This window comes from Microtus oregoni, unplaced genomic scaffold (genome assembly GCF_018167655.1).
Source record: "Microtus oregoni isolate MIOR12 unplaced genomic scaffold, Mior012 000003F_ref0000135, whole genome shotgun sequence".
Taxonomy (NCBI): domain Eukaryota; kingdom Metazoa; phylum Chordata; class Mammalia; order Rodentia; family Cricetidae; genus Microtus; species Microtus oregoni.
This window is the reverse complement of record NW_024543062.1, coordinates 15,323,902-15,350,247: the sequence shown is the minus strand read 5'-3', so window position 1 is coordinate 15,350,247 and position 26,346 is coordinate 15,323,902. Positions and strand designations below refer to the sequence as shown.

Sequence of the window (26,346 nt, the reverse complement as noted above, 5' to 3'; positions counted from 1 at the left end):
GGTGGGAGTGCAGGGGGGGGGGGTGTGCTGCTGCTAAGAGGTTTGGCTTGAATCCCCAGTTCAACAGATTCCTGTGGTCTCTGTATGCGTGTCTCTAGTAACATGTAGACTAGCTACTGCTGTCTTTTCCCTGAAGATTGCCACCAGCAATGCCATGTAAACGACTCCTAGAACATGTTTCAAGGTCATATTTTTAGTTAGTCCCAGCAAATCCAAGCCCTTGGAGTTCTTTATGGACACAGAGCAGAAGGGAATTCTGTTTCCTTCCCTACCAAGAGAAGAGTATTTAAAATAAAGATGCAGAATGCACAGGATTGTACAAAATAACAAAGTTTATTTCTAGAAAATATGTCACCCTAACCATCCACATGCACACATCCACACAGCACTGCACACACCGAGAAACGAACGGCCTTTTAATCCATCTACCACATACAGTTATATTACAATTTACAATAGAGTTTCTGAAGACACAATGGGGGAAACTTTGTCATTCATTTATAAACCTTCCAGAAATTACAAAAGAAAGGCAGTCTGAAAAGTGTGTAGAAAGAGTAAAAACAGTTTACAGTGGACAGGAATTACAAAGTAGTGACCGTCACACCTGCCAGCCTTCGGGAGGTCTGCTGTTTGAGGCTAACGATAAAAATGGGTGTGGGTGGGGCTGTGTCTGAGAGATCGCAATTGGGGCTCTGTCTGGTCTGGCTAATGAAGCATGTAGTGACTCTGCTGTGTGTGCTGTTGGCGGTGGATCGGGGCAAGGCATTTCAACAAATAATGAAAGTAACAGAAACCTAAAGCCACAGGATGGGACACGGAGCGCAAAGATTATCAGCGCCCTGGCTAGCTAGAGGACGTGCATGCTGCCGGTCGCTCCCTCTCCATTTGTGTGGTGGGATAAGTAAACATCTGTGTGTGGCTGGCTTGCTTTGAAAAGACCAAGGCAGGCATCTGAAAGTGTAGGGCCCGGGCCACTGGGATGTGAAGCCACTGTGTGAGTGAAGATGAAGCCCAGGAACGCACAACACATGCCAAGTATACACGGTGTTTTTATTCGACAGTACAAACCACTGTGCAGTTATAAGGCAGAACATCAAGGCCAATTAAACTAGGAATTTCAAGACCAGAGTGGAAATGACAGTAATGCATAATGAGGCAAGCATCTTGAGAAGTGGGGGAGGTCGGAAATCCTGTAAGGGCTGATGTCAAGTGTGTGCCGGCTGGAACTGCAGGTAGGGGGCGCTGCAGAGAGCCCTCCCTCCCCTGCTGCTCAGCCAGCTGTCCTTCCCACCTCCCGCCCCAGACCTGGGATAGAACCTTGGGAGTGGAGAAGGAGGGGCCCACAATGCAGCCCCTCCCTGATCTCTCCAATGGTATTACGTGGATGGTAGTGTAAGTGTGCATCTCTCTACTGCTGGGGGTGGGGGGGGTGGGGGTCAAGGTTGGGTTTTGGGAGTCATGAAAGCCCTAGTTTGGAATTAAAGCAAGTGACATGGATTTGGAATTGTCCGGAGGCTCACGGGTCACTTCACCGCACCCAGCCTTTTCAGCAGTTTCTTGCCTCTGGAGAGCAGCCCTTTTTTCTTTTTCGAGGACATTTCCCTGCCTCTCCCAGGACTACCAGAACCCATAGATGACGTAGGTGACCCCGAATGGAGATGGGCTGTGGGGGATGGAGCTCTCCTTGCTGTCCCTGAACCCTCGGGAGGAACCTAGTAGGTACATTGCGACAGTTTTATTGGGTGTGTCAGCGCCAACAACAATTCACTCGGTAACGCGTACTGCCCCATCTCCCGCCAGCCAGGGGAAAGGGTGGGTGGTTCGTTTCTTCTTTCAATTTTTAAAGTATGCCATGAGAAGCACACGCCCGCTCCCAAGCCCCCTCTGAGAGAGAGGCTGGCCTCCATGGGCTTTCGCTGTCTGTGTCTTGGGAGACAGGGTGGCCATCGCTTTGGCAAAGAAAGCCAGGTCATAATTTACTCTGAAAATTCAGACTAAAAGCAGGGGAAGTTATTGTCAATCAGATGGATAGGCAAGGTGGCCGAGAACCCATCAATCATTGTAAAGCAAAAGCTCTCAATGGGAATTTGGATGGATTGTGAACTAGGTGGGTAGATAAGACCCTGTCATGGTGGAGTGAGCCCTTGGGTCAGTTAGAATCCTACAGAAACTTTGGGAATGGCACACTGTTTGAAAGAAAAAAAACTGAAATGAACCTTAATTGCAATCTAAGGAAGCTCAGAGGCCCTTCTTCTCACGGTTTCCAAAGAGAGGTATGTTTTTCCCAGCACATGGTGGGCTTTGAAAGACTATTAGGTGGGGAAAAAAGCCAACCAACAGTGTTTCGAAGGGATGGAATTTGATTAAGGGACATAGAGTGCCAATTTAACTTCATTCTGCAGCTAGGCACACACCTACTGAGCATGGCCAGTAATTGCCAGGCCTCTGGTTCTCAAAACTCCCCAGGGCAAAACTTGGCAAGTGAGAGCTGGCCACTCGGTGGGCGTATACACCATACAAGGCAAGGGGGCCCCAAGCTTGCTTGGATTTAAAATCAAGGTCTAACTCTAATGGATAACACCTAGGGCGCACCCCAAAGCACACCTGAAGATACCACGGGACCAGCTAGTGCAGTCACAGGAGCTGCCACGTCGGGAGACAGTATTGCATTGGTAGGCCAGCACCTCTCTCTCACCTCCATGAGCTCTGAACAATTGTGCTTTGAGGAGAGGGAACACCTGCTCCTAAGGCCAAGGTGCTGCAGCTGGGTGTTCCGGCCAGCTTTGGCACGCCCAGAGCCAAGGCTGCCCCTCAGGGCTTGATCTGGGATTAAAGTTTTGTCTTGGCTGTTAGTGTGAGTCAAACTCGCTCACAGTAAACACGTGGATCGGGTTGTGCTTTTCCCGAGGGTGGCTAACAATGCAATAGGCAGCTTTCCTTTTGAGTACACGCTGGCGCACTCTGTGTAAACAAACGGCTGTAAGAAATATGTTCCCAAGGTTGGCCTTTCCCGTATTCTCAATGGACATATTTAAAAATGATTGTTCAAGATGATTCGTTTCACTATGAATCCAGTTGCTGGGCAACTGAGACCAGGTGAGATAGCCTATAATACTTTAGGTCCAATGGGTTTTTTTGAGACATATTTCTTTTCTCTCTCTCTTTCTTTAAGCCCACATTGAAGTCTTAAGACTACCACGCTGTCCGCTTAGGGTAGCTTAAGTCGGTATCTCTCTAAGGTGTCTTCGGTTGCTCACTTACGTGAAGGCTACATGCCTGATTAGGGTGTGAAATGAACACTCTTCTTCTATGTCCAAGCAGATGAGCGAAGAGATAAAAACATATACGTAAAATACAACAGATAAGAACTCGCAGTGATGGCGAAACGTGAAGATGAGACACTCAAGAGAATGCAGTCTCAGGCAGGCGTGCTACGCTGCAGAAGCCCTGCCATCTAAGCCCTAAGGGGGTGGCCAGTGGCATTTGGGTCCCCAAACCTCACTCTCTGTCAGCTGAACTGTGCACCTATTGTAGAGGCCAAGGAAGGCCTTGGAGTCAGGCGGACTGACTGAAACCAAAGGGCCCTTCTGTGGGACACCAACATACAAGTTGGAGCTAAGCACTTGCGGGCACAATGCCCAAAGAAGAACAGAGGGGAAAAAAATCAGGGCAGATGCTGGTGGGACCCAAGTCATGAAAGCAGCAATGCAAAGATTGCGCCAGACTGCAGAGAGGGGAAGAGGCAGGCAGGCAGGCAGGCTAAGGGGGCTGGCTTACCCTTTTGGCCTTGGAACGCATGGGTGGGTCATGGGAGTAGTGGGATGGAGCATCAGAAAGGTGGACCTCCACATCGTCAGGCACTTCTTCCAAAAAATTGGAGGGCACAAGGCCTTTCTGCCCATTCAGCTCTCCCTGTAAACAAAGGGTGGAGAAAGGGTCAAGGAAGCCATTTCTTTTTCCAGAACCTATTTCTCCCACAAAGACACCCTACTTAAGAGGACAGATGTGACCAGTTGATTCTGGCTGGAAGTGGCCGGGCTTGAAGGTATGTTGGGTAAACATTCCCTACAGAGTCCCTACAGAGTCTGACAAGAAGCCCAGCCATGCATGAGGGTAGGAATCCAGGGCCTTACAAGAGCCAAGTAAGTGCCCTGCTGCTGAGCTGAGCTACATCCCCAGCTCTCTTCTGGCTTACTTTGAAATAAGATCTCAGTTGCCCAGGTCAGCCTTGAACTCACAACCCTCCTGCTCAGCATCCTGGAAAGTGGGAACTCCAGTCCTCCACAAGTTTTGTTCTGGCCTGTCAAGTGCAGCTCCTGTTTAGGACTGAGGAGTAGATTCTAAAGATTCAACTCTACTTGGAGCCACTCCTTAATTCTCAAGCCCAACGTCCTCTAGGGCTGGAGTGCAGCTCAGTGGTGAAGCACTTGCCTGGTGTCTGCATTCCATTGAGCCAGTCTGGGAGACTTGAGGGAGTTCAAGGCCAGCCTTGGCAACTTGACAAGATCCTATATCAAAATCAAAATGGATGAGGGTGTAAAGACAGCAGCTTGTGATGGCAGTGACCCCAGCCACTGCTATTCCTTGGAGAATATGGGAGCCAAAGATCCAAAAGAGCAAAGAAGGTCAGACCAGCTCATGTCAAAAAATCCTGTGGTTTTCCTTCTTATATAGGAATGTGTCATTATTGTAAATCTTGACCCAACAAGGCAAAGATGAGTGTTCACGCCCGCAGACCTCTGCTTCAGAGTGGCAGAAACTCCTGCAGCTGTGTTCACACATCTGCACAAATACCGGGTTAAGGTGGAGCCCCGCGAATGCAGCTCCCTCAGCAGCCCCACCGCTCCATCCTCAGGACTTCCAACACCACCCTGCCTGCAAATACTCAAACCAAGTTCAAACTTGGCTGGGACTGCGCCTCACGCCTATAATCCCAGCTACTTAGGAGGCTGATGTCGCAGGAGGACTGCTTGAGACCAACATGAGCGAAACAGCATAGTCCTGGCTCCAAAACAAAGCAACAATCCTGGCTGGTCCTGACCACACGCGGTTACGTTTCTTCATTGATGGTCTAGGACACGAATTAGCCGTCTGTCCTCATCAAACAGAACATGCAAGCCTCACAATGCACAACCAAAAGTGTAATGGTGGACCCAAAAGAGAGTTATATAGTTATAAATGGTCTTTCCGCCAGAGGCTAATAACCACAGTATGTAAAGAAACAGCCAAACAAAAGATGTTTAAAAATAGGCATTTCTTCAGATGAATAGACAAACAGCCAAAAAAGATTTGGGAAGATCACAACACTGTGGGTCACAGGGCAAACACAGATTACACTAAAGGGTGGGTCAGCAGGTAAGGTGCCTGCCATCAGCCTGACAACCAGGGTTCAATCCCTGGACCCACGGGGTGGAAGGAGAGAACTCCATCAACTTGTCTCTGACCTCCACATGGCACCTACCACCCACCCCATCCCTGCCAATATAAAAAGTAAAGAATAAATGTGTGAATCTTACACCATCAGGATGAATATGGTCAAGAACTTCCCGGCAGCTCCTCAAACCAGAAGACAGATACTGGTGAAGATATGGGCCCTCCCGTAGCACTGATGGGAATGCAGTGGTGGAGCTCCTGTGCAGCTGCTGTGCAGCATAGCGCCGTGGGTCCTCCAGAAACTACAACGCTACCGTGTGACCTCACAGTGTGCACCTCAAAAACTGGAGACAGATCCAGGTCTCAGCCACACATACGAGTGTTTATGCCTCCATTGTCTGCACCAGTCAAAAGCCAAGTGCAACTAACATGTCTACCTCTGGATAAATGGATCAACACAAGAGGACATATGCATGCCACGGCATATTCAGACTTGAGATGAAAACCCCGTTCCGACACATTCGTGGCATGGCGAATTGAACCCAGTGCTGTAAAAAAAAATTTCAAGGATTTCTGGGTAAGCCGCTAGGCTGGAAGTCTTACCACCAAAATCCGACAAAAGAAAAGAGCAAGTGCTCAGAGCTCTCTCGGAAGAGACAAGGTCTGCCAAGGAGCTTGTTAAGCCAGGGAGATCCCTGCAGGGAAGCAGGGCTCAGCAGGAAGCCCTCTTTACACCAGCGGGCCTGCCAATCAAGCTGCCCTGGAGACAGAGGCACAACCTGCAAGGAGAAAGCTGCTCCCTGAATACACACCACCTACAGGGACAGAAGAGGCCTCCCTGGGTCCAGGGGTCCAAGACAACTACCAAGAAAGGACTTAGAGCCTCCCATTCCTTAACCAGAAGACTGAAGCTGCAGAGATAGTGGCTCCCATTGGTCCCTCCTGCACATGGCAACAGAAGCCTTCTAGGGCCATAGGGATTTGAGAACTTCCCCCTTTCAACTCAGCACAGCTATCCAGCCAAGTCAAACTGTAAATGCTCTGTTATTTTCTATTATATAACTTCTAAGCTCACATACATAAATACATAACTTTGCTTTTGTTTGTGTACTGCTCATATCTAAAGTGTTTATTTTACATCCCCCCTACCCAAGTTTACTATTTTTTAAATATTTATTATGTATACAATATTCCATCTGTGTCTATGCCTGCAGGCCAGAAGAGGGCACCAGACCCCATTACAGATAGTTGTGAGCCACCGTGTGGTTGCTGGGAATTGAACTCAGGACCTTTGGAAGAGTAGGCAATGCTCTTAACCTCTGAGCCATCTCTCCAGCCCCCAAGTTTACTATTTTTAACTATATTGCTCAGACATAGCTCATACTCTCCCCTTCCTACATTTCTTCTCTCATTTTTACTTCTGAGATCTGACACTCTAGATCTGTGAGCCCTAACAGCATGCCAGCTTCTCCCTCTCGCCACCTTATCCATCTCATTTATTCTTTTCAAAGTCAACTTAATTCTTTTCCTTCCCACAATACTGCCCTCCCACTCCCCATCTCATTAAATGAGTCCATGTGCACGCCATACTGTCCTTGGTTGTCTTCCAACTGTTGTTGACGTCTCAAGGGCCCCCGTTAACTGGAGAGTCTAAAAACTGGGTGGTAATAGTCAGCAGTTAACATGCCACCCAGGGGATAATGCAGAGCCTACCCAAGCGCTCAGAGCTCCTGGACCAAGGTGTTATTTTATAAACTACACAACTGTACTAATCTTGTATGTTAAAAATATAGCAACTGAACGAAAATAGCAAATTTTAAAGAACCAAGCAGCAAAAATAAGATACATAAATCCCATCACAGTGCCATAAACCTGAAAAATGAAGACACAGAACCCCTCCAAAAATTACCAATCCTGTAGCAGCGGCATCTAACGGGAGTGAGTTAAATGAAATTCCAGGCATAGAACTCAGTATCACGATCATAAGGATGTTCAAAACCCAAACAGCTAGAGGAAATAAGACGATAGACAGTGTGAAAAAGGATTCAACAAAAAGAGATGCTGAGGAAAACCTAGTTTGATGTACCAGAAATGAAAAAAAAAAGAGAAAAACCAAGTCCATGGAAAGTCTCAATGATGCCATAGATCAAGGAAAGAACCGAATGCCCGAGCCTGAGGACAAGGTGGAGGAACAGAATGATCCAGCAAAGGCAGTGATAAAATCCCGACACCATCTATTCCAAGTGGGAGTTCTAAGACATAAACAACACTCTAAAGAAACCAAACCTTTGGATTATAGGCACAGGAGGAAAAGAATCTGGTTCTACAGGCACAGAAAACATATTCAAGACTAACAGTTCTCCAGAGTTAGGGAGAGAGGCCCATCCAGATGACATAGACCAGAGAACCTCCCTTCGTCATGTTTTAATCAAAATACTAAATACACAGAACAAAAAAGATATTCAAGAGAAACGTTAAGTCACAAATAACAGCAGGTCCATCAGAGTAATAGCAGACTTGGCAACTGACGCTTTAGAATCAGGATGGTGTAGAAAATGCACTTCGGATTCTAAAAGACAGCTCAGCAAACTGGACTCATACACAGCAGTGGGATCTGTCACAGAGGTGAAACTTTCCCCAGTAAAGAGACTGAAGGAATTTGTGACCATTAAGCCAACCCTACAGATAATATTTGAAGGAATCCTTCAGACCGAAGAGAAAACCAAATCCGCCACAAGATTCTAAAAAGAAGAGCAAACCACACTGCAATAAGGGAAGGAAAAAACCAAGCACTACAAAACCATAAAGTAGCAGGAATAAAAAGACAACTTTCAATAATAACCCTGAAGAAATGAGACCGTTAGAATCCATTCAAAAGACTTGGACTAGTAGATTGTATTAACAACACATGAAGCCTCAAAAAACAAATGCACCTCACCAAAAAAGGCCAAGACTGCCTTAGGCCAGAAAGGGTGGTCCAAGCAAATGGGAACGAGAAAACAAAGCTGTTGTTCTAACATCTGACAAAATAGATGCGAAACCAAACTAGTTAAGATAGTAAAGGGGACTTCATATTAAGGGGAGCAATCCCTCATGAGGACATTGCCATTCACACATGCCTGACCACAGGAGCATCCAAGTTCATAAACAAGTGCTGTTAAGTGTCACAGTAACCCCAGCACAATAACAGTGGGCAATCGGGCATTCTGAAGGAAAACGATCTGAATTAAATGACCCCATAGATCAAATGGATTTGATTGACATCTATAGAACATTCCACCCAACCACTGTAGAATGCATATTGTTCTTAGAAGACCATGGAACTTTGTATAAAAGAGATCATATATTACACAATGCAAAACTTAATACAGGAAAACTAAAATATTCCTTGTATATCCTCTCTGGTCACTGTGGAATAAGACCATGCAGGTCAACAGCAAGAGAAACCCTAGAGCATATACAAACTCCTGGAGATTAGACAATACAATTGAATGATGAAAGAGGAATCAAAATGGAAATAAAAACACCCCTAGAGTCAGGTAAAAACATAACATACCAACAGCTCTGGGATATAGTGAAGGCAGTCCTAGCAAGGCAGTTTATAGCTACATTTATGCCTATGTCAAGAAATTGAAGCTTTTGAGTAAATATCTTAACAAGACACCTGAAAACTCCAGAAAAGGAGCATGCCAAATCAGCAAATGGAAAGAAATAATTAGATCAGAGTAGCAATTAATGAAATGGAAAAAGATACAAAGAATCAATGAAAGTTGGTTCAATGAAAGTTGGTTCTTTGAAGAATGAAACAAGATTGACAAACCTTTAGCCAAACTAACCAACAGAAAGCAAGGAAAGACCCAACCTGGGAATAAAAAGGGAACCATCACAACAGATACTGACAAGCTTCAGAAGATCATTGTGTATTACCTTGAAAAACATATATTCCAATAAACTGAAAAATCTAAAAGAAATGGATGCATTTCTAGACGCATCATGACCCACCAAAGTAAACCAAAATGAGATAACATTTAATTAGATCCATAAGAGTCAGCAAGACTGAAGTGGTGATTAAAGTCTCCCACATAAAAGTCCAGGCCCACGTGGATTCCTGGTGAATTTTATCAGACGTTCAAAGGAGAGTAAGACCAACATTTCTCAAATTACTCCATAAAATAGAAAAGGAACGTTACCAAGGTCTTTTAACAAAGCTAGTATGACTGAGATACCAAAAGCAGAAAAATATGCAATGCAAAAGAAAATTGCAGACCAGTTTCTCTGATGAATACAAATGCTAAAATTCTCAACAAAATATCTGCAAACCAAATCCAAGACCCTTCTTATATGCTAATGAGTGTATGAAGAAGGAAATCAGAAAAAACAAGCCCATTTAGTATATATATGCATGTATATATGTACGCACACACACATATATATGCACATATATATTCCGTAACCAATGGGCTAATAAAGATCATTGACCATGACCAAGTTGGGTTTGTTCTAGAGATGCAGAGACTTCAATATATGTAAATCAACAAACATAAGTTACATTAAGTAGATATCATCAAGGAAAAAACTCACATGGTTATCTCAAAAGATGGAGGAAAAGCTTTTGACAATATAGAATATCCTACATGTTAAGTCCTGAAGACACCCAAAATAAAAGACAAGTGTCTCAACATAATAATAAAACCTATACATGACAAACCTACAGCCAGCATTATATTAAGTGGGAAAAACTTGAAAGCGTTTTTATTAAAGCCAGGAACAAGGCAAGGGTGTTCATTTCTCCATTCCATATGGCGTTGAAAGTCTTAGAGCAATGAGACAAGAGAAGCGGATTCGAGAGGAAGAGGTCAGAGTATCTGTCTCTGTTTGCAGAGGTCATGATCCTATGTGTGAGACCCCAGGACTCCAACAGGAAACTGCCTACAATTGATAAGGATCACTAGAAGAATGGCAGAATGCAAATTAAAATACAAAAATTAGTAACCATCCCATACAGTAATAAGTGTGCTAAGAAAAAAATTAGGAAAACAAGCCCGTTCAGTATATGTGTATATGTGTGTGTGCTTACGTGCATTTTCATCTATGTGCGTACATATTCCACAGTCAATGGGTTAATGATAAAAAGAATTTAGTAAGCTAAATCAGGAAGAAGGAAGTCTACCCTGTGCAGACACATCTGCTACTGAAGTCTGCAGCAAGCCACAGGCCAGCTACCCAGACACGTTTCCCAGCATTGTTATGACAGTAAGACAGCAAACGGAGGTGACAGCTGTTAACATCAGAGACTAAACAGTCATCATCTGGAGCACTCGAGAATCAGCTGATGACTACAGACGTGCACTCATGACAGTAGTTCATGGAGACCACACACATCCCAAGAGGGAGGGATTCTGTGCAGCCAGGCCTACAGGTGCAGGTCTGGGACCCAGCCACTCAGGAAGCCAGCCTGAATGACACAGGGTGTCTTCCTGTGTCTCTTACATTTTCAAACTGAAAAAGTAAACTAAAGCCTGGGATTGTGGCTCAAGGGTAGAGAATAGTACCCTTAATAATGTAAAGACCCATAAAAAGGGAATAAAAATAAATTTCTGACTCTCTTGTTAGATGACAGGAACTGTTCCCTGTCAGACATGACGGTTTCCCCTGAGCCTAACCTAAATATGGCATAGACTTTCTCTAAACAGAGGAATGAGGGTCTGCTATAGAGCCAAGGCTCACTGAATATATTATAAAACCCTGAATATATTATAAACATATTATAAAAATACAGAGATGGAAAGAGCAGACCCAAGAGCTGCAGTCTATGCAATCCTCCATACCAGTCAAATTTAGCATATATGGATGGAGGAGATATTTAAGAGAGCAGCTTTCTTTTTTGAAAAAAAGATTCGTTTTTTTTTTCCATTTGTGTCCATTTATGTGCTTGTGTGAGTATATGTAACGCGTGTGCATATGGAGGAGGGGTAGAAGAGGGAACTGGAGTTATAGGCAGTTGCGAGCCACCAGGCATGGGGGGTTAGAACCAAAACTTGGGTCTTCTGCAAGAGAAGCAAGTTCTGTTAAGCTCTGAGCAAGCTCTTCCGGCACAGGACAGGTCACTTTAGGAAGGATCTTTATAAGGTTCTAACTCAGGAGAAAACAAAACATAGCCACAAGTCAGCACGTGAGAAACAGGCACGGAACTGAAGAAGGAAGGGTAGCTCACTGCGGTAAGCCGCCTTCAACACACCATTCATGAGACAACGCACTGTGACCTCATACAAATTCATAGCCCAACACTGCTCCAAATGAAAAGCTAACCAGTAGACTGTGGCCTACAGGAAGACATTGTTACTCTGTGCAAGGAGGTGTGGCTATCCCACCAAAACCCACATGGGGTGTCGAAAGCTCACCAAAAATCTGCATGGCAGTGTGGCTACCCCACTAAAACCTGCTGTGAAATCTCGGCAGCTTAGAGGATCGAACCTCTAAAACCCTGTGTGCCTGAGGCTGTGGAGGGGGGGTATCTCTGGGAGCATCCACCACTATATGGAGAAGCAGGACTCCCAAGAGGAGGTGGCCATGGGTGGCAACCACAGAGAGTGGTCACAGGGGTGGGGGACATGCAGAGGACAGCTAGACACAGAGCAGGAAGTCAAGCCCACCCTGTGTATGGGCTCCTTTACTCATTAGCCGTAGAAGAAGAGGGAGGCACCGTGGCTGACACAGGAATGAGCAGGAAGAGCGACTCTGGTGTCGGGTTGTGGGTGAAGCCAGGGCTGGTCCACCTGAGGGTTTGGCTGTGGGTGAGAGGAGGCGGGGAAAGCTAGGGCTGGTCCACCTGTTTGTTTTGTTTTTTATGTCCTATTCTCCATGAGAGAAACTCCACCACCCAGGCCATAAATAACCTAGAAAATCAAATTGTTTTGTAAATGTTTGGATGGTGGCAATTTTGTGTTTGCTTTGTCTATGGTTTGTAGACACAGAAAATACTATAATTAGTAGAGACTAGCAAGAGACCACAGTGCTAGCTTCCTTCCCTCCTTCCCTCCCTCCCTCCTCCTCTTCTCTCTCTTCATTCCTCCCTCCCTCACTCCTCCTCTTCTTTTTCCCCTTCATTCCTCTCGCCTGCCCTCCCTCGCTGTCCTTCCTCCTTTCTCTCATTGTTTCTTCCTCTCCTTTTCAGTTTTTGAGACAGGATCTAGCTATATAGCCCAGGCTTGCCTTGAACTTACAATCCTCCTGTCTCAGTCCCCCATGTCCCAGGCTCGTAGCCATGTGTCACTTTGGCCCCCAGATTTCTATATTATATACAAAAGAAAACTCAGCTCAGAGAGGCACAGCAAACTAGGCAAATGCTTCAGAACATGATATAAACAGATCACAGCTTATGTGCTACTTTAAGAGAGCGCAAACCAGTGCTTGGGATAAAATGAACAGCATTTCTCGATGTTCCAAAAACTTACATAATAAAACCCATCTTCATCGATTTCACCAAAAACAGTAATAATGTCTCCTGTGCAAAATGGAAGTTCCGCCTGCAAAGACAGAAGACAGAATGTTGTGACACAGGAGCATCCTACAAGGCCCTGGATTCTTTCTATTCTTTGGGAATTAATCTGTCTTTCACCTAAGATAGGATGTAGGGTGCAAAGCTGAGGGGACAGGGAGGGAGATTATCTGCTCAAAGCTGGGGTGGGGGGCATCTGTTCTAAGTAAACCTAAGAGAAACGTGTAGATTAAAGGTCATTGCCATCTCCTGGTAACGCACAGGAACTCTAGTCACGTGGTAACTCTACACACCTGGAAGACTGGAGAATGAGGACTATTGGCAAACAACCTCTGAGCACCAAGAAAATCGCCCAGCCCCACCATCAGTTCAACACCCATCTGTTAAGTGTCAGGTCCCAGTCTGGGGAGAGCAGAGAACGTATCCAGGAATCAAACTGTCCTTAGACCCTTTGGACTATGGTCATAGAGCCCGGAAGAAGGGAGAAACAGAAAGCTTCCTGGGGATGATTGCAAACATGACTGTGTCTCTAATAAGAGGAAGTGATTAGGTTTCCCAGCCAGCAGCTGATAAGCAAAGCTATGGGCAGGAATTCAGCTCAGTCTGGTTTAGGGGTGGGCAACTCTTTTTTTTTTTTTCTTATTTCTGATCATGTTCTGCTTTTATGCTATGGGGTGCCCGGCAGTCCCAGGCACCCAGAACACCCGCCCTCCCTCTCATCTTTCATATGCACATGAGGGATCATCAGCCACAGTGACGTCGGTTTCTCTGCTAAAAGGGACTCCATATTGCCGTAAGTGTGGGTCATAGGTCGCTCTTCTATAGTTATTGCAGGGAGACTTGGACCACAGGGACAAGGATTTGCCACTATAACTGTCCTCATGACATCAAACACTTGCGACATACTATACGTGTATTTTTGGCAAACATCTTCATGACACAGTTGTAAACTAGACACCCTAATAGATGGATAGGAACTTAGAACACAATGGCGTAAGAGTACCCTAGATAAGGCTAGCACATTTGCATTCTCAGAAGCAGACTCGTGCACTATGCTGGATCAGGGTGATTCCCAGCTGGGTGGAATGAGGCGGGACAGTTTGTGGGTGTGGCTAAGGATGGACATTTGCTCATTCATCGTTGATTTCTGGAGTTTCCACTGGCATCCTTGGACCTCGGCTGGCCACGGGTAACTGAAAACGTGGACCTGTGTTTTCTGCAGCTGTCTGTGAGCCAGAGAATGTGACTGCCATCTCTGACGCGGCTTGCCACCGGGTCTCCCTCTCTACAATGCTCAGGGAAGAGCGCGGCCTAAAGGCACATGGACCAAGTGTGGCACCCATGAGAGGCTTAGCCAGGAAGGCATTGGGAGCAGGTCCAGGTCAGTGTGAAAGACCTCTGGGCTGGTACCTCAACATCCACATTGGGGGAGCTTTCCCTCGGGTCATAGTCGTAGAGAGCCACCATTCTTCGTGTGGGCACAGAGTGACCCCGGCCACTTCTTCTGCTTCTCTCTGCAAAACCAGAAGATCTAGTTGTGAAGAGGCCACTCAGTGCCCAAAGGGTGTGTGTGAGCTGCTGACATCCCTGGCTTGGGAAAATGGTCTCAGCCTCCAGTGTTTACCTTCACAGTGACATTCCCCCTTGGGACTACCATGCCACGGGGGCTCCATGAGGTAGGGGACCTCCTCCCAAAGTGAGTGCAACCAGGTGGCTACAGCTTGGGAAGGCCTTGTAGGTACCATGAGGCTCTGACCATTGCTTTGGAAAAAAGCCACAGCTACCCCTTGAATTGAAACCTTTCCTCCTACAGGGAAGATGGAGGCAAACTTGGATGGCTCACCACACTCGGAAACTTACAAGGCTCGCAAGGCCCCACCCCAAGCTTCTAAAGCTGCGACTAACTGCTAGGGAACACAGCTCTTGGTGAAACCAGCTGCTGGGTGTGCAGGAACTCGGTACAGTTTTGGTGAGTCATCACGTATGCTGGGGGTGCTGTCTTTGAGTCACCACTCAGAGTAGCATGGCCAGGTGGCAACATTGTCTCACCAAAGGCAAGGTGAGCATAGCTATCATGATGGACAGCACCGGCAAAACAACGCCTACAATGGCCTGACTCTGGGGACAGGCTCATTAATCATGGTGTTCCTTGGAACAAAACAGATACGCCTACCCAGGTACTGTGTGATCTGTATAAGCAGAGAAACTCTAAAACAAATGAAAGAAAGGCTGTATTGGATCATACTAACAGAGAATCACAGCCCATCAGCGAGTTTCCAGACTTGAGCTAATTACAGATCCCAAGCCCCCTGAATAAAGGGGAGGCAGACCCCATGAGGAAGAGCCACGTTACGGCACCGACAGGTTTTACCATCAACCTTCCTCCCATCCTTCTCCAGAGAGCCCTACAGCCTTTTATTAGTGTACCTGCACACTGGAGAAAGGGAGCCTCGACTGAGGATTTGCCTCCACCAGATTGGCCTGTGAGCAAGTCTGGGGGGGAGGGGAATCTTTTTATTGATGATTAATGTACGGGTGGGGACAGCCCTCTGTGGGTGGTGACCCCCCTGGGTGCTAGGTTGTAAAGGCAGCAGGGTGAGCAAGCCTGTAAAGTAGTAGTCCGCTCTGGTCTGTGCCTCAGATCCCGCTCTACCTTTCCTCAGCGCTGCGCTGTGGACCGTAAGGTGAAATAAACCCTTTCCTCCCCAGGTCATCTTTGCTCATAATGTTTTATTACAACAGAAAAAAAAACCTAGAACAGGAAACAAAGCCTTTTAGCTGCACTTCACCCATCAAGACACTTGCATGTGTGTGTGCACGCGTGTGTGTGTGCATTGTGTGTGCACAAATATTAGAACAAATACTAGGATGTAGTAAATGCTCCTAAAGCATGCAGGTGGATTGCAGTACTGGCTTGCAGAGTGAGTTCTACCCAACAAGAAGGGAGGGGGTAGCAACCCCCCCCAATATCAGACACTCGGAGGGACTGTGCGGCCCGTGCTTCTGGGGGTTGAGGCTCCCCCCATACACCCCACTATGGGCTGCTCTAAAGCCAAGCCTAAGGGATTGTGCGCACCTATTTTCTCCACAGGTGTGTTCAGAGGAAGGAAGCCTTGTCTCAGCAGCTGGTCCATCATCTCCTCATCGTCTGCATGGATCTCGGAGACCATGTTACAGGGAATGAGGCCGAGCCGGGCGCAGGTCTCCCCACGGTAGAAGCCATCTGCATCTTTGTCTCCATATACCTGGAGCCGTTGGGGACAGCAGAGCATTTTGATAGACTGGCTCAGCCATACCTTAGCCCCACCAACAGCAGACGCACCTCAAGCCCAAACTGCTTAGAACACACATTTCAAAGCCCACCCTTGACCTGCATCAGTCATAGGCCCACTGGCCCAGTGACCATGGCTCCTCGCCTTCTCACCCCTCCCCTTTGTTGGTGTGCCTGCCTGATGTTTGGGTGTAGGACACAGAAACCTCTGCTTTTCAAATTCAGGATCTGTAAGCATAGTCTCTGATTGTACACGAAGTACACAGAACACACTTAGGCAGGCAGGTTTGCGTGCATAGGAACGTGCACAATCCCATCAGGCAGACAGGTGAAAGCAGTGACCCTCTTCCTAGGTGGAGCAGCGGCAATGTCTAGCCTATGTTCCAGGCTTTCACAGCCCTGAGTCATCTCCACCAGCCCTTGAAGTCTAGAGGCTACGATCTCCCATGCTTGCACAAGCACCACTCCAGCCCCACTGCCAGTCTCGGCCCCCTATCCCACCATACCGCAGCCATCACTACCTTGATGATCTGTCCTTCTTTGAAGGGAAGCTCCTCCTCAGCAGCATCAGGGTTGGGGGACATGGTCAGTGGGTCATAGTCAAACAGTGCCACGAAGATGCGGGCCGGGAGCTCCTCAGCACCAGGGTCAGTTTCTGACTCATCATAGAAGTCTGGAGAAAGGCGGTCTCGTCGGGTGTATTCATCTAGAGCATGCAGGGGACAGAGCAGAGGGACGGTGTGACACCAGGGGTGCCTCTGCGGAAAGGGCAGCCCTGGGTGCTCCTCTCTGTCAGTTTGGGCTCACCCTGGGGCCCGAAATCCCCCAGAGGTAGACTGGGGATTGCTTCAGAACAGGACCTCACTCCAAACTAAGCCTTAAAGTGAGAGAAAGCCGTCTGAGCTAAAAGCCTTGGGTCAGTGGCTCTGACAGAATAGGGGTTTGGTCCCCTCAGAGTGCAGGTGTGACCCTCGTGAGATGTTTCCTGGGTTCTCAGCAGAGCACAAGGCCAACTCTAAGTTTATTTACCACTCACATCTCAGGGTTCAACATGGCGGACAGCGCCATTCTCCCAGATCTGGATGTTACACACCCTCCACCGAAGGGAATCCATGCCTTTTGAGTATCTAATTGCGATTTGTTTAGGATCCTAATGTGTGTGTGTGTGTGAGGGTCACTTGACATCATGAGCTGTACGGTTGTCTGGCTATACCCACGAGGTGCCCATTGTGGACTCCTCTCATGCGGACGCTAAACTGCACCATAATCTTACCCCTTAAAAAGATGGCAACTAGAACCTTTGCCCTTCCCACTATGACACTTTTTAAAAAGGATTTGTTTTTAATTATGTGTAGGTATGCGCATATGGGTGCAGGGGCCACAGAGGCTAGAAGAGTCAGATCCTCCAGGAGCTGAAGTTACAAGCAGTCATGAGTCTTCTGATGCAGCTTCTGAAGTCAAACATCCGCTAGAAGAGCAATACATGTTCTTAACTATGGAGCTACCTCTCTAGCCATGCCCCTCCTCCACCCCTCTTGGCTGCTTTAATTGGCTCCAGGGCACTTCCAAATCAGTGTTGATGCTTGGCTGCCCTATAGTTTAGGGGGTTGTGACAAGAAATAAAAGTTAATATTATTGTTAGAAATCGGAATATTAATAGCCACCTTATTTTTCTTATTTGTGGCTCCACTGTCTATTAAAGTGTACCCAGGAAAATATGATATGAAGACTTCACTACCTCTAGGAAAGAAAAACTAATGCTTTTGGAATATGGCAGGTTTCTAAAATGCTAATTACTGACGTTTTTCCTTAAATTTTACCTTTTATTTTATATGTGAACTATGTATGTATGGCGACCAGAAGATGGCGCCAGATCCCCTGGAACTGGAGTCACAGCTGGTTGTGAGTTGCTATTAGGTGCAGGGAAATGAACCCAGGTCTTCTGCAAGAGCAGCAACTGCTCTTCACCACTGAGCCATCTCTCCAGACCCTAATGGCTACTCTTTTAACATGCAAAGAGAACTGAGGAGCAGAGAAACATGTTCTCTGACCCCTGAGCCCTGGTTAATACTCACTGACTGCTGGGCCCACCTGCATGTGTTCTTGGTGAGTGACAGGCCTATCACATGGATGTTATGGATATTTCCTTCCGAGCTGTTCACAGGCACTTGGGTTTGTCTTTCCACACCGTGAAAAGTGCTGGGTTTAAGTTATGTTTTTTTTACACAGAGTCTTGGGTGACTACAAGAACTAAGAAGAGATAAGGGAGCTGCCATGGGCTCATTCTCTTTCAAGTATTAGGATGAAGGGTGTGATCTTTGTTACACGGCATTACTCTCTTTGGGGCCAGTCACATGCCTGCAGCCTCTCGAGTTCTTCACCTTAAGAATCCAGACAAACCTTGCATAAGATTCGATGACAAGGGTCCCAACCAAGACAGAAAAGGCTGTCTCTGGCTCTTACTGACAAGGGTATCTGACAGGACAGTGCAGGCAGGCTCTCCCAAGCTCTCAGTGACAAGGATGTCTGAATATCTATCTGGGCATGCTGGGCATGGGATGTCCCTACTTTTTTTTTTTTTTTTTTTTTTTTTTTTTTTTTTTTTGTCCCTGACTTTCTGTGGTCATAGCAATAAGTTCCTGGCCTGGGAGACTGAAGTAGGAATTCTACTCTAATTCCTTAAATAACATAAATCTCAGTGCCCATAGAAATGTCTATTCCTGCCTATGACATCTCTGCATGGAGTGGTGGGGTGGTGGTGGGATTCATAGAAGCCTGTTTATTTGGTCGTGTGACATCTCCAGCAGCGCTTCACCCTTTCTTTGCCCAACAATAACACTGAGACTGAGCAGGCAACTTGGCTGGCAGAGCAGGAGCTGAACCCTGAGTGGGTCGGCCCTGGCTCTCAAGCCTCAGGACCGAAGTCCCACTGAACAGGACAGCCCAAACCCTTTTCTGCTCACTTTGTCAGGGACATTTGGCCTGGCTAGGATTGGGAGAGCAGAGCCCTGCACTGATCAGCTTATCTTGGGGTCCTTGCTTTTTGAGTCTGGCCATACACCTCTTGCTATCTTTCGGATTAGTAAAGACAGGTTTTGGTGGCGGTGGTTGGGTGGGGTTTGGTGGGTCTCACTCCATGAGCTGAGGATGTCCAGCATCCCATGGCATCCTTAAGGGTAAAGCAGGTGCCTGGTGATGAAAGCAGAGCTGCAGAAGCAAATGCTTCTCTGCAGAAGGGACAAGCCCAGAAGGGATTCCTACTGCTGTTTGGCTTCCTCTTGGGGTGGGGAAAGAATCATGTTCCAACATTTCCTGCTCACTGTGATTTGAATCCTTTCCAATTTGGGTCACCTGAGCAGGTTTTCTTCCACTCTGAAATGGCGAACCTGGTATTGTCCCCACCATTCCTGCTTAGTGTCTTTCCTATGGTGTGCATGCACATGTGTGCGTATATGCGTGTGTGCGTGTGTGTTCACAAAAGCCTGGTTTATTTGGATCCTCCTGATCCCTGTTACCTCACGAACACCACTTCTTAGAATTACTGTGACCATGGTTCTATGCCAATGGCAGCACTATCGCCCCCATCTGCAGACACCCTTAGCATGAGTTGATGACAACCAACAGCCAAAGGACAGCTTTGAGTCCCACTGACTGAATCCCAAATGGTTTATAAGAAAAGGAAGCCCAAGTCTCATGAGTGGGTGAGAGAATAGGACTGAGGTGGATGGCGAGGGGGCGGGGCCAGTGGTGGGTAAGAAAGGGAGCACATACATGTCTTAAGGACACTTTCAGCTTCCAAGTGTTATCAAGACTTGCACCAATATGACCTATGACCTCAGATGACTCCACTCATCAGGAGCTCATCTGGATATTTGGGGTATATAGTCAACTCAACCTCTCTCTCTCTCTCTCTCTCTCTCTCTCTCTCTCTCTCTCTTCCAGGAAATTCCTAAAGCACATCTCTGAGTATGTCTCTGAGAGTGGGTCCAGAAAGGATTTAGCAGGAGGAACTGTGTCCTCCATGTGGGAATGTGGAAGGTACCATCCCAGGGACTGGGGTGGATGACATAAGAGAGGAAAGGATCAAGCCAGTAGATAGAGTATTTTGTTCTCTCTCTTCCTCCTCTCCCCACTCTCTCTGTGTCTCCCCTCCCAACCTCCTCCTACATCCTCCCTGCCACAGTGGACTGAACCCTGACACTATGAGTCCCCTTGTCCTTTTTCCTCTTCATTGTTTTTCTCAGGCACTTGACCCAGTACAAAAGCCCTAATGTGTGACCCGTGAACTGTTCTTAAGTAGGTGGTGTACAGAGAGTGTATGATAGGGATCAGGCCACTAACCAATGGATGGAGCCATCGCCGGCCGGTGCCTCTGAGGACCTCCGCCACTGTGAGAATACCTTCGGCTCACATGATCCATCCGGTCTCCTCGCCCCATCAAAGCGGGGTTTCCTAAAATCTAGACCCAAGAGAACACCGTGGTTAGATCTGGCCAGCCTTGGAAGGAAAAGAGGAGTTAAAGCCAAATCAATCCGGATCAGAAGCAGAAGCACTAAAGGCAACTAAACGTAGCTTTTAACTGAAAGGTTAGCTGAGTGACCTGGGGGAGGAGCCAGCCAGGCCCAGGAGCCTGCTTTCTACATCAGGGTCCTTTCTGGACTCTGGACTCACCGCAGTGGGGCTGGTATGGCTGGGAGTCAAAAGGAGTCATAGGAGGAAGCTTTTGGTTGATGCTATTGCTCCTGAAGCCAAATCCACTGAAGCAAATTGACTGTGGTTTACAGCTCAGGCTCCATGTCAGTTAAGCCTTCTCCTGGTTTGATTGTCCCACCCTCAAGTGTCACAGTACCAGAGATACACTGCTGTAGTTCCCAAAGTCCCTCACAGATAGAAGGGGTTTGGAGGGTTCTGGACCCTCAGAGGGTAGTGCCTGTAACTATCGGCTTTGATGGTGCCCTGTGGTTAACCTGGGCTCCAGCAGGCCTTCTGTCTAGAGATGTTGATTTCCCGTCTGGACTAAGGGGCAGAACTGACTGAAGGGAAGCAAGTTGGTAAGAATCAGCCTGTTGGTAGCCGTTCCCAGGACTCAGGAGCCAATGGGACAGGTGCCATGGGGTGCAGGCAGGGCCTGGCGTGCACACGTCAAAGAGTGCAAAAATCAGAAGGTGGCTTGCTGCGTTGTTGATGGCCCACCTGTGTGCCCAATGGCAGCTGACCACAGCAGGGGCGCAGATGTTGTAGAGAGGATACAATTACAGAAATGTATGAAGCCTCGGATGACCCCTCCCTGCTGTGTGGTAGACACAGGGAACAGAGATTGGGGTGAGGAAGACTTTGGGAACAATTTGCGAAACTGAGTTTCTTCCCTGGTTATTCTCCGTGTTTTTAAACAGTTATAGATGAAAGCCAAAAGGAAAAAAGGAAAACTTAAAAAGCCAAAACAACAAGGGCAAAAAGCCTTTGATCATACCAACCATCCTCCTTGGGCCCCTAAGGATCATTTTAGGGGGGTGAGGGGTTGTGTGTTTCTCGAGTTCCAGATACTTAGCAGTTCAGCTAACCCTTAATTAAAACTTAGATTCAGTTGTCCTTTAAGTAAAGCAGCCGTAACCATCGCTGATTCTGTTGGGGGAGATTGTTACTCCAAAGCAAGAAAACCTTCAGGATGGTCAAGCAGCTGGGAAGCAATGGGACTGAAGAAATCAAAAATGCAGGGAGAACCAAAGAGAGCGGCCCAGAGAGTCCCCGGATGCACTCCAAAACCCGAACCAAAGGCAAAACCAACAAAAGGATGAGAGCACGGATTGGTTTGGCAAGCGCGCGGGGAGGATGGTTTACTTGACACACCAAAGGGCCGTCTGCCACTCGGGGAGGAGGCTGTGCCAGACGCTCAGCTGCCCTACTGTCGGGCATGGCTGGGCTTTTCCTCCAGACACCCCGAAAATCTTCGTGGTCGCTGGCCTCGTCCCAGCCATCCCTCCTGGGCACGGGCCTCTCCGGGCTGAGTTGGGCGTCATCGCTCCTGATGACGTCACTGGGGTCCACCTGCTCCCCAAAGTCCTCTTCGATGCTGCTCTGTCGGGTCAGCGTCCGCCTCCGGGCCAGCAGGGGCCTTGGGCTTCTCCTACATGGACAGTGACCAGGGCCTGGACTGCACTTGGCCGAGGTGCTCCTGAAACTAAACCGAGATTCTTCCTCCTCACTGCCACAGTCCAAACCACTGTCCGGGCTCCTGGTGGCCGAGCGGCTGAACCGACAGCCTCTGTCTTCCAGAAAGAGATCCTCCATATGGATGCCCGGGCCCCTGTGCTCTGCAGGGAGCCAGGAACCCTGTAGGACTGGATGTCCCCAACAGGACCGCGCCGGCCCACGCTCCATAGCCAACAAGGCCCTGGCTCTGGAGGACCCCATGCCCTGTCTGAGCAGCGGCTCGCCATGCTCCGTGTCCTCCTCAGCTACCTCGGGGATACTGAACAGTCTCTTACTGCGGTGGGGCTGTTGGGGGAACTCGGGCTGCTCCAGGAAAGCGCCTTCCAAACTCCTAGCCTTATGGCATTCCTTGGGGACAGCATGTGTGAGAGAGCGGTGTATGACCAGATATGAGGCGGTGGAGGAAGGAGAGAAAACACACACAGAATTAGTCTTGGCAGGGAGGCAGGGGGGCGCAGCGTGAGGCAGCCTCTGCTCATGGGGGACCTGCAGCATGCCTGCTGGGGCTCTGGGATGGAGCAATGGGTCACGTGGTGGGTGCAGAGCAGAAGGTAAGGGACAGCACACAGAGGAGACAGCGGGACGTCAGGAGCAGACGCCATGCGGGTGAGCCAGAGGGAGAAAAAGGTGGCCCAGATGGGAGGAAACAATGCTCCCAGGCCCTTGCCTGTTCCTATGCTGAGGGGTTCTCCAGAGTAGTGAGGGGAATTTGTCTGCCACTGGGGCTGACTCCCTGCAGCCCAGGGGCAACTGCCATTGAATGCCCAGTGTGGCTGGAGGTGGCCCCACTGTATCCCTGTCTGGTCCTGCGGACTGTTGCCTTCCCAGCACTTAGCGCCACAGCTGATTGCCACCCTCCTTTCCCTTAGCTGAAGCGTACCTGTAGTTTAGTGAATGTCGCCTTAGCAGACCCAGTGCCTACTTGGTGCCTACAAAGGACCAAGGTCCTCTGCCTCTGCACCTAAGATGGATTTATCATATCTGGCCCATCTGGGCTCAGCAGCTGGCACTGAGCAAGCTAGTCTTGAGGTTGCTATGCAAACCCTCCTGCATTCCAGCCTTAGCCTACATTTCCTTGGGCACCGTTCCCTACCAGCTGCAGCCCTCGGCCCCTGTCTATTTCCAAAGGGCATATTTTGGTGCCAACTACTGCTCCATATTCCCCTTTGGGAAGATCTGGCTGACTCTGGGAAAGCTGCTTTTATCCTTTGCTGAGATCTAGGGTTATATCTTATAATGAGTACCCATGATGGCCAGCTGCCCCCACTGGTCTGTGGACACCTCTGACCATGGTGGGGGGGTTGTTTCCTAGTGCAGTCTACTGTACGCTTGTGCCACTGCCCACAAGTGGATGGGCACAGAATCTGCTAACTCATGTATCTTTCTCTTTTATAGCACCGCATTGAAGGATGTTTGGCGCAGGTGTGCTGAGCACTATGAAGGTGAAGGATGATTGCTGAAAAAGAGGGTACCGTGGGGTAGGCAGGTGAGCCGAGCCAGTTGGAGATGAAGGGCCGTGGGCGCTGGTCCCTCCAGGAAACCTGACTTGGCTTAGCCTGTCACTACCATGTGAGACTGTGGGGCTAGTGTGGCCACCACTCCCAACTGCTACTGGCAGTTATTAGGAAAAATTTGAAACCCACACCCATAAGAAGCCCTGTGGGTGAGTGGCACACCCCTGTGGCTACCCTGACCCTAATTCCCCTAGGATAGTGCTGGGCTGTTTATAAGAGGGTGAGGGATGGATGGAGTCACACCTCCTGCTTCACAGCACCCTTGGTGGCCCTTCCTTTGCTAAGCAGTGCTTGGGAGGCAGCTTCTAATATCTTCCCCTGTCCAGAGAAGTGTCTGGAAGGTGCAAAACACAGGTGTATGCCTTTCCCTGACCCACCCATGAGCACTTTCAAGGTGGCTCTTGCTCTGGAACATAGCCCAGGACAGGTAGGAGGCTCAGGTCAGGAGTCTTCAGAAGAGGCCTGTGTGGGACCCACTGCGGGAGGGGCACAGGGAACAGTGTAAGTCATACCATGCAGGACCTCATGGAGGTCCCCAAAGTCCCTGCAAGGACCTTTATGGGTAAAACCTTCATATGGTCCCTATAGAGGCCCTGAGTAGACAGCAGTAATGAATGTTGTCTTCTGTCCGTCCATCATAGCGCAGGATGATCTGCAGAAATCAGCCCTGCAGGCTTCATCACCCCCCACCCCCATTTTGATGAAGTAGCCACCCTTCCATCTCAGATCTCCAGGGGCAGATGGTGTGGACTCTTTCCTGGTATGGGGTTTGGGTGATGGACCCAGGAGTGTGCTGTCCTAGGCCTCCTGTGGCCTCAGTGGCATGGCTCTAGCCCACGTGGAGTCTTCCTCATTCATAGAAGTGTGGGGCCCAGTCCCACACTGCCAGTTCAGTGCTAATCCGGAAGCTGCACCTACTGTGTGAACATGTAAGGCTTGGGCTGGTTCTGTTCTCTTCCCACTACAGTGTTGGCTGTGTCCAGGGGTTCCAAATGGATCCCCCAAATTCCAGTACCCAGACCCTCTTGGCAAAACAGACAGGAGCAGCAGGTAACTCCTGAATGCAACCATAAAACAATCCCAGCAAAAGGGCAGAAGGGAGCATCCCCTAGATTTGGGGCACCCTGTCATGAGCCCAGTGCTCACCTTGAGGGCATTGTGAGAGGTGCCACTGGGCCGGCGTCGGCCCCCATCCTCCAACTGCATCTCTGAGTACAGCTCCTCCTCATCCTCCTCCATGATGTCCGACAAGTCTGACCCCCGGCTGCTCTCTGTGTGGTAATCATCTCCATGGCAACAGTGGGGCTGTGGTCAAAAAGGCACACAGATAGAGCTTTTCCTCTTTTTATTTATTTTTATGTGTATTGGGTGTTTTGCATGTATGTCTGTACACTATATGTGTGCCCAGTGCCTGTGGAGGTCAGAAGAAGCCATTGGCTCCCCTGAAACTAGAGTTACAAACAGTTGTGAGCCACCATGTAGGTGGTGGGACTCCAACCTGGGTCTTCTGAAGGAACTATCCTTAACCACTGTGTATGTCGTCAGCTCCTGACGGGACATCTTGTGCATGCCACAGGCTCCCAGGCTATCCTCCCTGAGTCCTGGACCTATATTTACCAACGTGTAGAGCCCATGGAACAAGGAATGCGGGAAACAGTGCATGCCCAGCTCATCTTGGTGAAGGAAACAAAACCTGACACGAGTTTGTCTAAGCAACAGAGAGAGGACAGCACGGGGTCACCCCACTCTGACAGGCATGAGGATCCTGGACTCTGCAGGAGACAGAGCAAGCGGTATTGGTAAGTCACATCCTATGATGCTCAACTTCCAACCTGTCACTTCTGTACTTCACTAGCTGAACAGAGGCTTAAGCCCAACGTTGCCAGTTCAGATGGCTGAGGGCCAGGGCACCCACGTGTACATGACTACACAGTGTCACACAAGAGGACATGACAGGGCAGGTGGTCACCCGGGGTGACGCTGAGGCTTTTAAAAGAACCATTGGAAAGTAAACAGATGTACATGTGTATGCACATGCACAGACACATGTGCATGTATAGGTCCACATATGAGAACACACATAAAAATATGCTCACATGCACACTCATCCCAATACACATACATGTACTCATACAGAGACACGTGGATGCGTAGGAACACATGATGACATGCATGTATATGTACACACACATGCACATACATTTCTGTGCACATAAACATGTATACAATGATACACAGGAATTCAGTTACATGTACATATGACACATGTGCATAGATACTATATATGAGCACATGAATAAACATACTCATGCGTATACATACCAGACAAGTAGCTATGCGCTCACACACAAGCATACACAGATATACATGAACACACATACATGCACACCCACATAGACACACAGGAACACATTTTCACATGTCCACACATAAACACACATACACATACATACATATCCGTGTACAAAGGTACACACAGA

The 26,346-nt window shown here is 48.2% G+C and overlaps 1 protein-coding gene across 11 annotated transcripts in view; it reads right to left on the bottom strand.

The window, feature by feature from the left end:
- Positions 1-1,031: 1,031 nt before the first annotated feature.
- Positions 1,032-26,346, bottom strand: part of Rimbp2 (RIMS binding protein 2) — a 186,842-nt gene continuing 161,527 nt past the window's right edge. For 5 of the 11 annotated variants that reach the window (XM_041648158.1, XM_041648163.1, XM_041648159.1 and 2 more), the window contains exons 14-22: positions 25,013-25,171; positions 21,990-22,700; positions 20,484-20,601; positions 16,664-16,848; positions 15,948-16,116; positions 14,282-14,385; positions 12,828-12,899; positions 3,778-3,912; positions 1,032-1,712 (exon numbers count right to left, since the gene is read on the bottom strand). In XM_041648158.1, coding sequence (XP_041504092.1) covers positions 1,524-1,712; positions 3,778-3,912; positions 12,828-12,899; positions 14,282-14,385; positions 15,948-16,116; positions 16,664-16,848; positions 20,484-20,601; positions 21,990-22,700; positions 25,013-25,171 — 1,842 coding nt within the window. In that variant the 3' untranslated portion in view covers positions 1,032-1,523. Of the gene's footprint in view, positions 3,308-3,777; positions 3,913-12,827; positions 12,900-14,281; positions 14,386-15,947; positions 16,117-16,663; positions 16,849-20,483; positions 20,602-21,989; positions 22,701-25,012; positions 25,172-26,346 lie in introns of all 11 variants that reach the window. The other 6 variants (XM_041648165.1, XM_041648166.1, XM_041648167.1 and 3 more) reach the window with 6 other exon arrangements.